General features: G+C 32.4%; 1 protein-coding gene across 1 annotated transcript in view; it reads right to left on the bottom strand.

Moving 5' to 3' along the window:
* LOC113798139 (uncharacterized) overlaps positions 1–14801 on the bottom strand; it is a 31045-nt gene extending 16244 nt beyond the window's left edge. Inside the window, exon 1 of the mRNA XM_075822678.1 lies at positions 12259–14801. Within this exon, the coding sequence (XP_075678793.1) occupies positions 12259–13013 (755 nt within the window). The 5' untranslated portion in view covers positions 13014–14801. The remainder of the gene's footprint in view (positions 1–12258) is intronic.
* Between the last annotated feature and the right edge of the window lie 573 nt (positions 14802–15374).

Here is a 15374-nt window from a genome sequence, read left to right as displayed (position 1 = left end):
GACTTGATGATTTTTTCTTTTCTTGGTTGTTGTTGTTGATGGCCCAGGTATTTTTTCTGTTTTTTATTGAACGAAATAAAAACAAACAAACAAACAGAAAGAAAACCTGTGAATATAACGAAGGTTTGAAGGGAAAAAAATCAATGATGATGATGATGATGAGCCAGACTGGCGCCATTTATGACGCCAGGCCAATGTTTTTTTTTCACTGGCTGGCTGATTTGCCAGACTAACTAACTAACCAAAAAAAAAAAAAAAACGAGAAAAGCAATTGAAATAAAGCAGAAAGCAGAAGAAACAAATTCAGTCACAAGAATGATCGTAAATGTGTCTTACCTAGCCTTTTCCTAAACTCAGTATGGTGTTTGTGTGTGAGATGCAAGATCATCATTGCATCGTTGTTGTCGATGTTTACCATTTAGACACACATTCATCGTGGTCAACGGAGTGATATGATCATATCACGATCATCATCATCATCAACATCAACACACGAATCAAATGAGTGAAGATAAGGAAACCCAGATGATTTTTTGATTTTTGATGAAGAAGCTCGTGATGATGTTATGGTTAGCAAGACGAAATGAATGAAAAAAAATTGTGAATGATGTTTGCTTGCTTGAAAAGTTTTAGTAAATTGTCTTGATGGCGACGATGTCTTAGACGATGACTACGACGACGATGTCTAAGACGATGATGATGATAGGTTTTCATTCATTGATTAATTCATTTTTTTGTTTACCTTGTTTGTGTAAAACTAGGTGCTAAACTTTTCTGCTAAACTTTTCATTCTCTCTCTCTCTCTCTCTCTTTCTCTCTCTCTCTTCGTTATGCTGTTTGTTTGTTTGAATAATTTAAACAGAATTCCTTGATTGAAAATATGCAAAAGAAGAAGAAGAATTGATAAATCTAACAACTATTTGTCATAATTATCATCATCATCATCGCAACAACAACATTGATTTTCCGGAAACTTTTCAGAAATTCATTCAGTTTTTTTTGCATCTTTTGTGTTTCACTTAGTCTCTCAATCAGTATCTCTCCCCCAGTCACTCTCGATTGCAATTAGTCGTCAAATAACTACGAAAAAGCCAAAAAACATTGAAATTGATCATTAATGATAGAGAGAAGAGCAGAAAAGCAAAGAAAAATGTCATCATTATGATGAACAAAACATGTTCACTTGAAACACACACACACACGGGTAATTGGTATGTTGTTGTTGTTGTTACACAAGTTACATAATATTACATGATGGACATTTGACGACAAAAAAGAAAAAGAAAATAATGGCCAATTTTTGGACACAAAAAAAAACATTATTTTTTACTTAGTGATTTGTTTGATTTGTTGAAAAGAAAAGTAATCGAAATATGGATAGTGATCGTGAACATACGACCCAAGAATCTATCATTAAAATACATAGATAGTGTGTGTGTATATTTGGTATGTTGACAACATTTTTGAATTCACTAAAACATCCATTTTTTCGATTTTTTTTTCTTTTTGGTTCAATAATGGAAAATCTATCGAATGTTTGTTGCCAGAAGAGAAAAATCATCCTCCTACGCGTATTATTCAACAACATTTCGTTTTATTATCGTGTGAAAAACGGACAAAAAAAAGATTTATTTACGAAAAAATTCAAAACAATGAATTTTTTTTTTTTGTGTAAAATTCAATCGATTTTCTGCAATGTTTTTTTTTCGTTTGTTTTGTTCTCACTATTACGACAACAATAAACTGACCGTTGGTCAATTCGTTCGTTCGTCGTCATCGTTTTTTGATCGTTGAATTTAATTCTCACCATCCATTCACCATTTCACATCATCATTCTGATCCTAAAGAAGAATCATCCGAAACAAATTAAAAATTGAATTTTTTTTTCGAATGAAAAAAAAAGACAATGCGCTTTACACATATAGCGTATCATCATCATCATTTATATCCGGACAGAATTGAGACCAAAAAAAAAAAAGAAGAGACGACACGTTTTTGAATTTGATTCACAACTGATACTCATCTCTCTTTTATTATTTTTTTGTTTGTTAAATATAAACTTTTGACATAACAATCGATTGTTATCCATCGATTGTTATTATTATTATTACTATTTTCGATTGTAATTTTCGAATGCTAAATTGAACGTCAAAAGGTCATAGGACACACATAGGACGCACACACACACTTATCCATTTGAATTGAGATAAATTGGATTCAAGAAGAATTCTTTTTCGTTTTTGAATTGACTAATGGTCATCATCAACAACAACAACAATCCAATCAACCATCCGACCACGATAACGATAACTATTGAAAGAAGAATCAAGTATCTGCATGCATGTTTGATTTGATGTTTTTATGGAATCATTTTCATTGTTGTTATCGTTGTTGTTGTTGTTGTTCAATTCAACCATTAAAAAGTATATATCCACAATAGATAGATAGAGAGATGGATCGAAATAGAACGAGAGAAAAAAAATTCCAGACACGTGACTCTTGTTTGTCATCATTGTCATTATCATTCATTTGAATTGAATTGATGACATCACGAAAAATGTTTTTGTAACCAACCAAACTGCAACAGCAATTCAACGATGACATTCAAGTAATATAAAAAAAAAGAAATTTCTTCGTATAAAAATCATGTTGATGATGATGATGATGGAATCAACCATCAACAAGAAGATATATCAGTGTGGCTACTGCTTCAGAGAAAAGAAAAGAAAAATCAGAATTTCTAAATTTCTGAATTCAAAAAAATGTGAAATGTGAATGTAACATGGATACATGTATGGCACGTGTTTGGCCAAACAAGCAAGCACTTATAATCAAACAAGAGAAATTCTTCTTGTTGTTGTTTATACAATTTTGAACGCGTGTTTTGAAATTCTATTCGTTCTCTCTCTCTCTCTCTTTGGAAGTGCTCATGAATTTTTTTCCGTCATTTGAAACAAGAGAATGATATACGAGTATTGTGTATTGTGTGTGTGTGTGGTGATCATTTTCACAACCAAACAACCAAACAACCAAGCAAAATGCATAGTCATTGAAGAACACGTGAACATCGTTTGTTCGTTTGTTTGTTTGCTACACACACACGCGGTTTGACTTTTTTTTCTGATTCTCAAAAAAAAATGTTTCCAAACAAAAAACCGTATTGGAATACATCAAGGGGAGGAAAGTAATGGGGAAAAAATCGGCAAATTCCACCCTGCCATCCCCTCTACCAACATTGAATACATTATGTCATATTCGCATCATCAAACATAAATTGGTTTTGTTAACAAGTCATAAAAACATGATGAAATATTTTCTTTTTGTATTTTCCTGAATTTCCTCAATTCATCAAACTTGGCTTCTGGCAAAATTTTATTAAAATATTATTTCTGGCTTTCGGAAACATTTTCCCCCTTATTCTTTACAAAAGAAATATTCCTGAATCATCATCAATTGTTGTCATCATCAATTAATGAAATGCACACATGAAACACGTGACACGACAACAATGATAACTATGCAAATTAGTAATGTTTTTCTCTTTTTGAAAATTAACAATTGATGAGGATGAGAATTGAACTGAACAGAATTTGATGGCGGCCACCCTCATCAAAATTAATTTTTCATTCAATCAAACACCAAACATCAAAAATCATTATCAGTTATCATCATCATCATCTTGGCTGACTGACTGAATGACTGACTGACCAGATAGATTACCTTACCTTTATAATTTATGACCTGTATTTTTTCGTTTCGTTTCGTTTGTTTTGATGAGAAAAAAAAGTTAGTTTAGTTTAGTTTAGTTTGTTTGGGTTTTTTCATCATCAAACTTATTGAATGGCCTGTCAACACAGACACACAAGCAGACTACCTGTAAATTTTCTTATTTCTTAAAAAGATAAGAAAAGTCATCGATCACCTTTACCTGGAATCAATTTTTTTTTCTCTTGGCCAAAAAGCTTATGTCAATGATCATCACCATCATTCGAATATTGATAATCGAAAAAAATAAAGGTGATGATAGTTGAAGAAAATCAATGATGATCATCATGATCATCATCGTAGATTAGATTAGTTTTTCATTGGCGACTAAATGTCTCACTGACTGACTGACTGTTTTGCATATTTTTCCAACATTCACATTCTTCTCATATGGAAACCAGAAGCATGAATTTTTTTTGTGATGATGATGGCTAGTTGGCTAGCTAGGTAGATATAGACAGTGAAAGGAAATGTGTTTGGTTTCTAGCCAAACAAAAAAAAACCAAAAACCAAACCCAGTCAATCATCAATATGGATGTCTGCACAGATAATCGCTAATGACGATGATGACGATGTCTGAATGAATGGTCATGGTGGCCAGGTGACCCAGGTGAGAATAGTCAAAAAATATCGAAGAAAAGAAAAAAAAACGAATCTAATTATCAAACCAAACACTACCACCTTGTCTAAGTTCACACACACACACACAGATAGTGTATGTGTCAAAACGAATCATTTTCCTTTTGGCTTTCGTTGGTTGGTTGTTTATTTAAGTGTTTCTGTTGTTTTGTTTCAATGTAATTATTTTAATTTGCACGTTTTTTTTTCTTCTCACTGAATGTTTGTTTTTCAAACAAACGAAATCATTGTCGATAACAAGGCCATCATCATAATCATCACCACCAAAAAAATTATCATTTAGAAAAAAGATTGCTGGTGTTGATTTTTGTGCGCAGCAAGCTCAGCAAGCTTGGCAACCCTGCAATCAAGCTTTTTTTTCGAAAAAAAAGATAGTAAAATGATGATGATGATTACATTGGAAATAAAAGTTGCAAAACTAAAAACTAAAAACTAAATATGCAAATGCGAAATTCCTATGGTCTGTTCTCATTATCATCATTATCATCCATGAATGAAAGAAAAGAAACTACGTTTTTTTGACATCATTTTTTTCGATGATCTTCTTCTCACAATGAAGATGATAATGATTTAAAGTGAAAACAACACACACGTTACGGATTTCAAAAGTCAATAATCATCATTATCAAATGGACAACAACAACAACAACATTAACAGCAGCAGCAGAAGAAGATGATATCCAAACAAAACAAAGTGTAAATGTAACCTTTGACCAAAGAAGAATCAAGTGTGTTTTGTTTGTAGAAAAATAAAATAAGTCAAAGGTAATCATCATTGACGATGACCTTTAGCCTCCATTTTAAAAATCACTAAAATTGAAATGGTGGTGGATTGAATTGAATAATCCGAATCAATTCGAATCAATAAATCGATGAATGAATGAAAATGATGGACGAATGAAGATAAACATCGAAATCAGCAACAGCCAGACAATTTAGTCATGATCATCATCATCAATCGAATCAATGATGGTGATGATAATTGTCATGATTATGATGACACATTAGCACTATCTTTCTCTCTCTCTCTCTCTCTCTCTCTCTCTCTCTCTCTCTCTCTCTCTCTCTCTCTCTCTTATCTATCTATTGATCTATCTACGATGTTTGTTTTGATTTGATTTATCACCTTAACAACTCAACAACAACAACAACAACAACATGATAGATTTTCAACGAAAAAAAAGGTAAAGGTCAGGTAAGATTTTCTCAGTTTTTTTTCCTCGAATGATAAATATCAAATTTTTTTTTTCTTCTTCTTGATCTAACTGTGTGTTAAAATAGCAGAAACACACACAGTACAGGATAATAATTGAAACGAAACGAAATCGTGATACTCGTGATGATTGTTGTTGTTGTTGTTGTCAAAAAAAAAAAAAAAATTTGGTTGTTGTTGCTGTCGAGGATGACGCCTTGTTTTTTTTTCTTTGCTTACACCAATTATGATGATGATAATGAAGGAAAAACAGAAAAACAAAACAAAATAATCAGGTAAGGTTGAGTCAGGTAAGAAAAGAAAGAAAAACCTGAAGAAGAAGAAGGGTCAATAATAATAATAATGTTTATCATTTCAACACACACACACACATACACAGGTAAGTTTAGTCGTGATGTTAAGTGAGGTAAGTAAACATTGTGTGTCATTAACACACACACACACACGCCTTGGTCATTTTTTTTCTTTTCAGCAAAATTGAAATGAATGATGATATAATCACGCCGGATTTATTGCTGAAAAACATTCTTAGAAGAAAAACTTGACTATTTTTACCTTTGTGTGTGTGTGTGATTAGTCAGAATGTCTCCAAATAAGTGAGAAAAATTTCCAAAATGGTGCCCTTTAGCACAATTTGTTTGTTTGATGCTTGGTTTATTATTATTATTTCATCAAGTTTTGGATGATGGTCTAATAATGGTCTTCTCTCAGTGAAAATCTTATCTAACCCCCTTTAGCCATTATTATTATCATTATTATCAAACCTGGAAATTCAAAGAAGAAAATTCGTTTAAAGGTCGATCATCCACTGATATTTTTTTTGTTCGAACCAGAAAGTTAATCAACAGAAAAAATACGCCTCTTCGTTTTTCGATAAAATATTTGATGGTTGGCTGGCTGAATGGATGAATGGCTATTTTGGTCAGCGATAATGATGATGATGATGATGATAATGACCATCAATAGTGATGATGATTATCATCATCTGAAGAGGTAGAGAAAACAACAAATTGGCTTTAGGGCAAACACAGACAATGTTTGATTTTGTTTGTTTGATTGCAAAACAACCTAACAAATTAACAGTTTTGCTGTTATCATCATCATCGCTTCAATTGGATAAAAAATCAAGTAGCAAATTGGATGAAATTTTTGAATTTTAAATTGAAATTTTTGCTGTTGTTTTTTGCTGCTTTTTTTCCCATTCAAAAACCAAATTAAATTTAATAAAATTTAACCAGATCCAGGTGTTTTTCAATGTCATCAATGATAATGATGATGATGATGGTAGGCTGATTGGTTGGTGTCGTACGATAATTTTTTTTTGTGTCCAGGTGTGTGCTGGTGGTAGTAAAAACAAACAAACATCGAAAATGAAAAAAATGTCACGTACATTTTGAAAAGATCACAGAAAATTTGCCAGATATATAAAAATAATTTAATTACTTTGGGGAAATTCATATAAATTTTTTTCTGGATGTAGAAATAGCAAAAACCAGATGACCTTGATGACATCATCATCTATCGATATGAATTGATGCTATTACCATTTTGACCAGATATGTTGAAATAGTTTTAAAAAAGAATCCAACTGACTAACCCAGCCTGCCAACAAAAAAGTTAATTGATTTGTATCACATACAAACATGAATTGCTGTCCACCCTTTTTGTTTGTTGTCTTCTGGTCATTGTTTTTTTTTTTTGGAAAAACAATGACCAGACCCGACAATAAAATCAAACTGATTGACTTTTGTTGTTGAAGCCAAAAATAAACATACAAAACAAGGACCATGTTGAAGTCAATGAAAGTTACCAGAACAGAACCGAGAAGTCAAAAAATCATATCAAAATCATATCAATGACTTTTTTTTTGTTTTGTTGACTATTTTGACTAGACAGACTAGACATTAACTAACTAACTAGCTAGCTAGTTTGACTGGACGACTATTGCCACCCGTTGTGTTACTTGTCAAAAAATTGTTTGTTTGTTTTAGTTTTAGTTTTAGAATAGTGGGTCCAGACATAAACAAACGACTGGCCATTCTGAATTTTCGTTTGAAAAATAAATTCAAGAATAATAATTATACCTGGCCAAAAACGTAGCAAAAAAGCCATATAATCATCATCATAGAACATCGTTCGTTTTGCTGTTGTTTTGCACGCAATTATCACAATTGACTATTTCAATCCAATCAACTTTTGAACTTTTCAACAAAAAAAAAAAATTCAAATGAAATGGATTCTCAGAATGAAACAAACAAACAAAACAAAACCAGAACAAAACGCATACAACACACACAACCTACCAATTATCAAACCATTCACTCATTCATTCATTCATTCTTTCAATCAAAAACACGAATGTTTACCTTTTTTGCTTTGTTTTGTTTGGTCCAATTATCAATGAACCAAACAAACAAACAAATAGACCAAGGTGAGATTGGTAAATCATCATCTGCCTAGTTAACCTATTGGTTTTATTTTGAAAATTGGCTACCAATATCACTATCATTAAGAGAGTCACACACACAAAAACAACAACATTATCATCTTTTGTTTTGTCGGAATCATAAATTTTTCCCAAAACTGCATTGATTATTTGGATGTTTTTGGTGTGTGTGTGTGTGTGTGGCCTACAGAAAAAGTCAATAAATTTCATTCAAAAAATTACCAAATGTTATCAGTATCATTTGGTTTTGTTTTCAATAGAAACATAAAAAAAACAACATATATCTGCCTATCGATATCTGACATAGGTAATAATTGATGCGGCAATTTAAAGGTTTTGTTTTTTTTCTGGTTCAATAAAGGTGATTGTTTGTTTGTTTGGCGCCATATTTCCTATGAAGTTTTGTTTTCTTTGCTTTTGGTTTGAATGATGATGGTCAGCAGTCAGAAAAGTAAAGGGTGTTTGTTGGTTTTTTTATAATGTTGTTGTTGTTGTTTGCAAAAGGCAAACAAAAAAACAACTAAACGTTGCCTTTAGGTCATCACACACCGTCTGTGTGTAAATAGATTTACGTAATAAATGAAATGAAATGAATGGATGTTTAAAAAACAAATTATTTCAACATATTATAAATTAGATTAGAAAAAAACACAGACTTTGTCTCTTTGTTTGTTTGTTTATTTATTTATTTATTTATCCAAATTCTGGAATTCAAATCCAAAGGGATAACCAACAAGCAACGAAAAAGCAAAAATCCCAATTCCATTTCACAAACATGTAAAAAACATGAATAAATAAACACAGAAACCTTTAATCTTCGTGGATTTTCTCTGTTTTGTTTTTTATTATTTACAATTCGTGTGTGTGTGTGTGTGAATGGAATATTCAATGTTTTTTCTCTCTCACTACTTTACTATCATCATCATTGAATGATTCATTCATTCATTCATTCGAGGAAGATTTTCGTTATTTAAATTCAATTTGTTACCATTCATTATTTTGCATGTGAAACAAACAAAACGTGTTTAAATAGTAAACATCATTCGATCAATCGAATGATGATGCTTAATGATGTTAATGAATGTTGCAAACAAAAAAATATTGCAAATAGAGGGAGAGAAATTGAAAAGAAATCCAATCATGTGATTATATACGAAGATACGATACGAAACAAACAAACAAACAAAATGTGTGTTTGATGTTTGTTTACATACATCAAACACACCAAACACACATTTTTGTTTTGTTTTGTTTTTTGTTTTGTTTTTGAAAGAATTAATTATCAATTTGTTTGAGACATACACACACAGGTGAAAATGTGTGCGTGTTTTTTTTGGGAAAAAAACTTTCTTCTTCTTCTTCTTCTCTATCTTTCACTTTATCTTCGATCCAATCGATTAGTAAATATTTAATCAAATGTTGTTGTTTTTTTGTTCAATGTTGAAATTGATCTATCAATGGTTTGATGAAAAATCAATGGGGAAATTATTTTGTTCTGGTGAATTTTGTTTTTCCATGTTGTTGAAATTAGTTTGAATATTTGTTAATGGACGACAATAATAATACAAAAATTCTCTCTCTATGTTGCACTTGAATGAATGTATTTTTTTCCAATTCGTTTCTCATTGAAATATATTCAAATCATTAAACAAATTCAATTCAATTCACACACACCAAATGAAATGAAATCGATGACACCCTTAATCATCATCATCATCACCATTTAAAATGATGATGATAATGGTGGTGGCCATATGGACACAAATCATCATCGAAATCATCATCCAGCCGGAAAAAAAAGAAGGTTTTTATTTCTGCTGGTCGGGTGTTAAGAAAAGGCATCCATGCATCAAAATGACAAACATTTTTCTGTTGTTTTGTTCGGGTTGTTGTTGTCATTTGTTGTTATTGAAAGTGTCAAACAACAACAACAACAACAACAACGATAAATGACAAGGATCATCAAACATACAAAAAAAAAGAGACAATTTCTGGATCATCAATGACGACGACACTGACCGACCGATCAACCAACCGACATTGACGACGACAACAACCGAAATCGATATTCAACCAAAAAAAACACAAGCCGCCGCCAGACACACACACACACAAACAATGACTAGATTAATTTAATTTGATCAATCGAACCAAAAAAAAAGAAAGAAATGAAAAGAAAAGAAAGAAATGAAAAGAAAAGAAAGGAATTGAAACGATACAAGGATCGATTTTTATCTTTCTCTTGGCTGGCTGGCTGGCTAGGAATTGAAATGTGGACCACACTAAATATATGCGGATGGTTCAATCGTTTACCCTTGTTTTCAAACAATCAAATCAAATGTAGATCAATCAAGGGAATGAAAAAAAACGAAGAAGATTTTTAGATTGTAATGGATCCTAAACAACAACAACAACAAAACAGCCCAAAAGCGCTTCTCATCCATTTTCATCATGGATCATGGATCAGACACATTAAAATGAGACATTAAAAGCTATAACAGCCGAAAGGATCAAACTTTTTGAATGAAAAACACACAAACAAACAAGCGAAAAACCGGTACCTTTTTTTTCAAATGATATCAAGGGGGAGCAGATTAACAACAACAAACAACAACAAAATCATTATCATCCATTATGTGGACATAAACAGCAGCAAACGAATGATAATGATCAAAACGAAACAAACGAAAATATTCAAATTTCCGATCTACCCTGATGATTATAATCAAAGTAAAAACATGACATTTTTAAAAAAAATCATTCAACCTATAGGTAAGGTATTTTGGCTTCTATTGTCGCTGCTGCTACTGGGTTATGTTTGTGAAACAAAAAAAATTTCCTTTTTATCTTTGGATTTAAATGTGATGACAAAAAGTGATGATGTTGATGTTCACAGTGATGATGATGAAATTTCAAGATCATCATCATCTTGAACAACACCAAGTGTGTGAACAAGGATACATACATAGTGTTTGTTTGTTTGTTTTGCTGTTGAAAGAAAACAGAAAAACATTGACATTTATCATCGATATCAACATTGTACAGACACAGACATAAAGCGAGAGAGAGATGAATTTATGTCGTAAAATTAACGAACGACCAAAAGAAAGAAAAAAAATGGTAATAATTATAATGACAGTGAAAAAAAACTTAAGAAAAGAAAAAAAGGAAACTAAGGTAATAAAATGAATGAAGAAATGGAAAAAAGAAACAAATAAAGACACATTGTTAATGGAGAATGATGGCTTATTTTTTTTTACGAAAATGAAAATGAAAAAAAAAATCGAAAAATGAAATGAAAACATTGACGACAAGACAAGGTAGTAAAAAGCCAGCAAAAGAAAAAAAGAACTAAAGAAGAATTGTTCATCAGATGATGATCATTCGTATTCGGACAATTCCCGTAGATATATGTTCGGGATGTTCGGGTGAAATACAGAAATTTTTTTCCCGTTCCAACAAAAAAAAAGGTGCGGTTATTTTCTGAAACAATCAGAGTCGGCGCACATTACATGATCATCATCAATTTTTTTTTCTGGCGATGTTTGTACATGTATAGTTTGCTTTTCCAAAAAGGGACATTTTTTCCAGAAACAAAAACCATACCACCACCACCACCACCACCAAGTCTGATCGATAATTTCCGAAATGGAAATTTTCGGAAAAAATAAAACAAAACAAACGAAAATCCATTTAAATTAGATTTTTGGCCATCATCGTTAAGTCACACAAAAACGACACAAACTTACATCATAATCATCAATGAAACAATAGGAATCGTATTCAAACACACAGGTCTAGACAAACATTATTTAGACGGCTAACGACGACGGCGACAATTGATCAATTTCAATTGGTTTTTTTTTCGTTAAAAAAAAAGACCGACTGACCGTGTGGTCGGTCAATTTAAGGAATTGAAATGTGGAACGAAAGAATTTGTCTCCAAAAACACACACACACACTGAAAAATATGACCGGAGAAAAAAGTCTTTAAATAATTTGATCTCCAATGGTGGTGTGATTTGACAAAAAAAAAAACAATAAGATTTTCATTGGAGAAAATTTTTTTTTCAAACAAAATCAGGTAAAAAGTCTTAATGTCATTTTTTTTAAAGTTACATGGTTATGTGTGTTGTTTTTTCTCAAGTGATTGCTATCTTTCATTCATTCATTTGATCAATTTGATAACACTTACCTTCGACCGGATTTTGTAATAACCATTTCAGTACCTAATGAATGAAATTTTTCCCATAAATCTTTTGATTCTAATGTTACTTTTGGATCATCTTCAATACCATCATCATCTGGTTCAAATGTTGATGATAATGGTAATGTTGGTTGCGATTGTGGTGGTGGTGGTCGTAAAGTATTGATTGGTGATGTTCTTGTTGGTGATTTTGATGACGTTGTTGTTGTTGTTGTTTGACCGGAAGCGTTTGCTGCGGCAGCAGCAGCAGCGGCTGCAGCAGCTGCAGCCATTTGATGTGATACCAACATATCTTCAGCCGTTAAAAATGGTGATGTTCCATGAATGTTAGCCGCTGATGATGATGATGATGATGGTGGCAATGGTGGACCATTATTGATAATAGCTGCTGTTGTTGTTGTTGATTCATTTGATGATTGTTGCTGTTGTCCACCAATACCCGATGATGATATTGATGATGGCTGTGTAGAAATAGATGCCATTTTATTAAAAAATGTAGCCGATGCTGCCATCGGTCCAAATGCAGCTAATGCTGATAGATATGCTGATTGTTGATGTTGTTGATGATTATTATGATTATGATTATTTGAAGCAGCTGTTGCGGCTGCTGCTGCTGCGGCAGCAGCAGCAGCCGATCTATAATTAAGATCCGAAGCACGTAATAGAAATGGCTGCGGTGGATAAGCCATTTCATCAGTCGATTCGTTTGCTTGATATGGTTCTACATCTAATAAATATTTCATTTATGAAGGATTTTGAAGAAAATTTTATCACTAATTTGATGATGATGACACACACAAACGGAAAAGAAAAACGCACAAACTTTTTTTTTGACCAGAATTAGATACCACACATATAGACAAACTATACACAGAGAATTTTTTGAAAACAAAAAATCTTTCAGAATTACAGAATATATTATCAGCCAAAATATGACAGAATTAATTTAATTTTCTTGATTTGTTGTTGTTTCATTCACAGAATTTCAGCAAAAATTAAAATCAATGATGATAATGAATGAAATGAATGATGTGATCTGCGTGTGTGCAAACAAACAAATGTTGTTGTGTTTAGGTTTTTGGCAATGGTTTGTTGAGATATGTTGCTCTGAATGAATTCAATGATAATGGTGAAGAAGATGATGATGGTGGTGATGAAACGAAAAAAAATCTAACAACAACCAAAAAACTTGCCCTGTCCTGTGTATATGTGTTATGTGCTGTGTATATGTGTGGATTGGATTGAATTGTGAATGGTGAAAAAAATCGCAGCTTCTGTGTCGATATCTTCACTTTACTTTTTAGTGTGGAAATTTTTTGCTGTTGTTGTTGTTATTGTTGTTATTCAAGGGGGCTAGGTTCTTCTAAACACACACACACTCACACGCAGCAATTTTTTGCAGTTAGTTTAGTTCAAATAGATTGATAGATAGAGTACTATCTTTCTCTCTCTCTCTCTCTCTCTCTCTCTCTCTCTCTCTTGCTATCTATCTCACACTAATTCTATGAATCTTTTCTTGTTGTCGGTTGTGTTCACACACACACACACATCACACATTAAAAAAATTATCATTGATAGAAAAGGCTGCCACCATCATGATGATGATGATCATCACCATCATCATCATTGCTGTGAAAATAGCCGTATGTGTAGCGCATAGCCGCTAAAAAAAAATTCCACACACACACACATCTAATGTTATCTGATCTATGATCTCTTTCATTTCATTTTAACTCATTATTTTTGTTGTTTGCATGTAATGGGCAATGGCAAAAGATAACACTAACTAACTCTCTCTCTCTCTCTCTCTTTCTCTCTCATACTTCACTTCTTCTTACACTGACAAGAATTTTTTCAACAAAAAAAAAGTTGTAAAGATGTAAAGTGGTGATAGTGATTGAGATAGTATCGATATCTATTTACACACACACAGAGATACGCATACATGTGGTATATATAAGTGTGTGTGTGTGTATGTATGTGGAATGAAATCGCTGCTGAAATCAATCGATCGATCAACTATCAATCGATTGTTGTTTCTCTGGACATTAAAAATAGACACACTAACTCTGAGGTTGGCTGGCTGGCTATATTGATTTGTGTGAATCAAGCAAATGCTTTTTCACATAGGAAATTTTGAGATGTGAAAAATACAAAAGCAGTTCTCTTTTTCTCTCTCATTCTCTCTCTCTTCTAATCATCATCAACATCCAAAAAAAAATTCTTGATTTGCTCTTTAGTCCAAGTTAGAATAGAAAAACTCTATTCTTTCGCCTATGTATGGTGTGTCATAATAATAAGGGAAAAAAACCAAGCCGTGTGTGTGTGTTGTGTGTTAAACCCGAATCGAAGCCAAACACCATTTGTGTTAATAAAAGCTAAAGACCTCCCCTTTCTATCTACTTTTCTACATTGGCTTGTATGGAGGGAGAGAGTTCGCACTCCAAAAAAAAGTGATCGAATCACAGTGTGCTGCTGGTTGTTTGTTTGCTTGCTGCATGTGTTAAAGCAATAAAGAAAACAGAAAAAAAACGCGTGAAACAACACACCATATACATAACACTCTTCTTTCTCATTTCTCTCACCCTGGATATGAAAAAAAAAAAATAAATAAAGTGCTAGGAGTGTGATTTGGAAAAACACCACCACCACCACCGCCACTACTACTACCTACTACCGCCACTTCTTTCATTTTCCTTTAAAGAATGTACTGTGTTAATAATAATTTTTTTTTGCAGTGTATCACCCCATTGTGAATAACACTTGGAACCTCAATATTCGAATGGAACACATACATAAATCTCGATTCGGTATTTTTTTTTTTTTTGGTCGGGTCGCAAACATATATAGCACAGGATGACCTGGAACTAAAATGAAATTCAAGCAAATTTTTTTCCATTTCCATTTTTTTTCCCATTTGACCATCCTTATCCTGAATTAAAATTGCTAATTTTCTTTTCGAAATAATTCTCAAGCGACCACCGCCTTGAAAAAAATCATCATCATCATCATCTTAACACTGTGGGATTCAACTGAGATTCAAATTAATCTTAACTTTCCTTTCATCCGAGTAGATGTAACGTAAACGGGGGGGAGGAAAAGGA

Source organism: Dermatophagoides pteronyssinus, unplaced genomic scaffold (genome assembly GCF_027571235.1).
Source record: "Dermatophagoides pteronyssinus isolate colony J.1.1.1.1 unplaced genomic scaffold, Derpt_VIB-CSIC_2022.12 sq0019, whole genome shotgun sequence".
In the NCBI taxonomy this organism is placed as follows: Eukaryota; Metazoa; Arthropoda; class Arachnida; order Sarcoptiformes; family Pyroglyphidae; genus Dermatophagoides; species Dermatophagoides pteronyssinus.
This window is presented reverse-complemented; position numbering and strand designations above follow the sequence as displayed.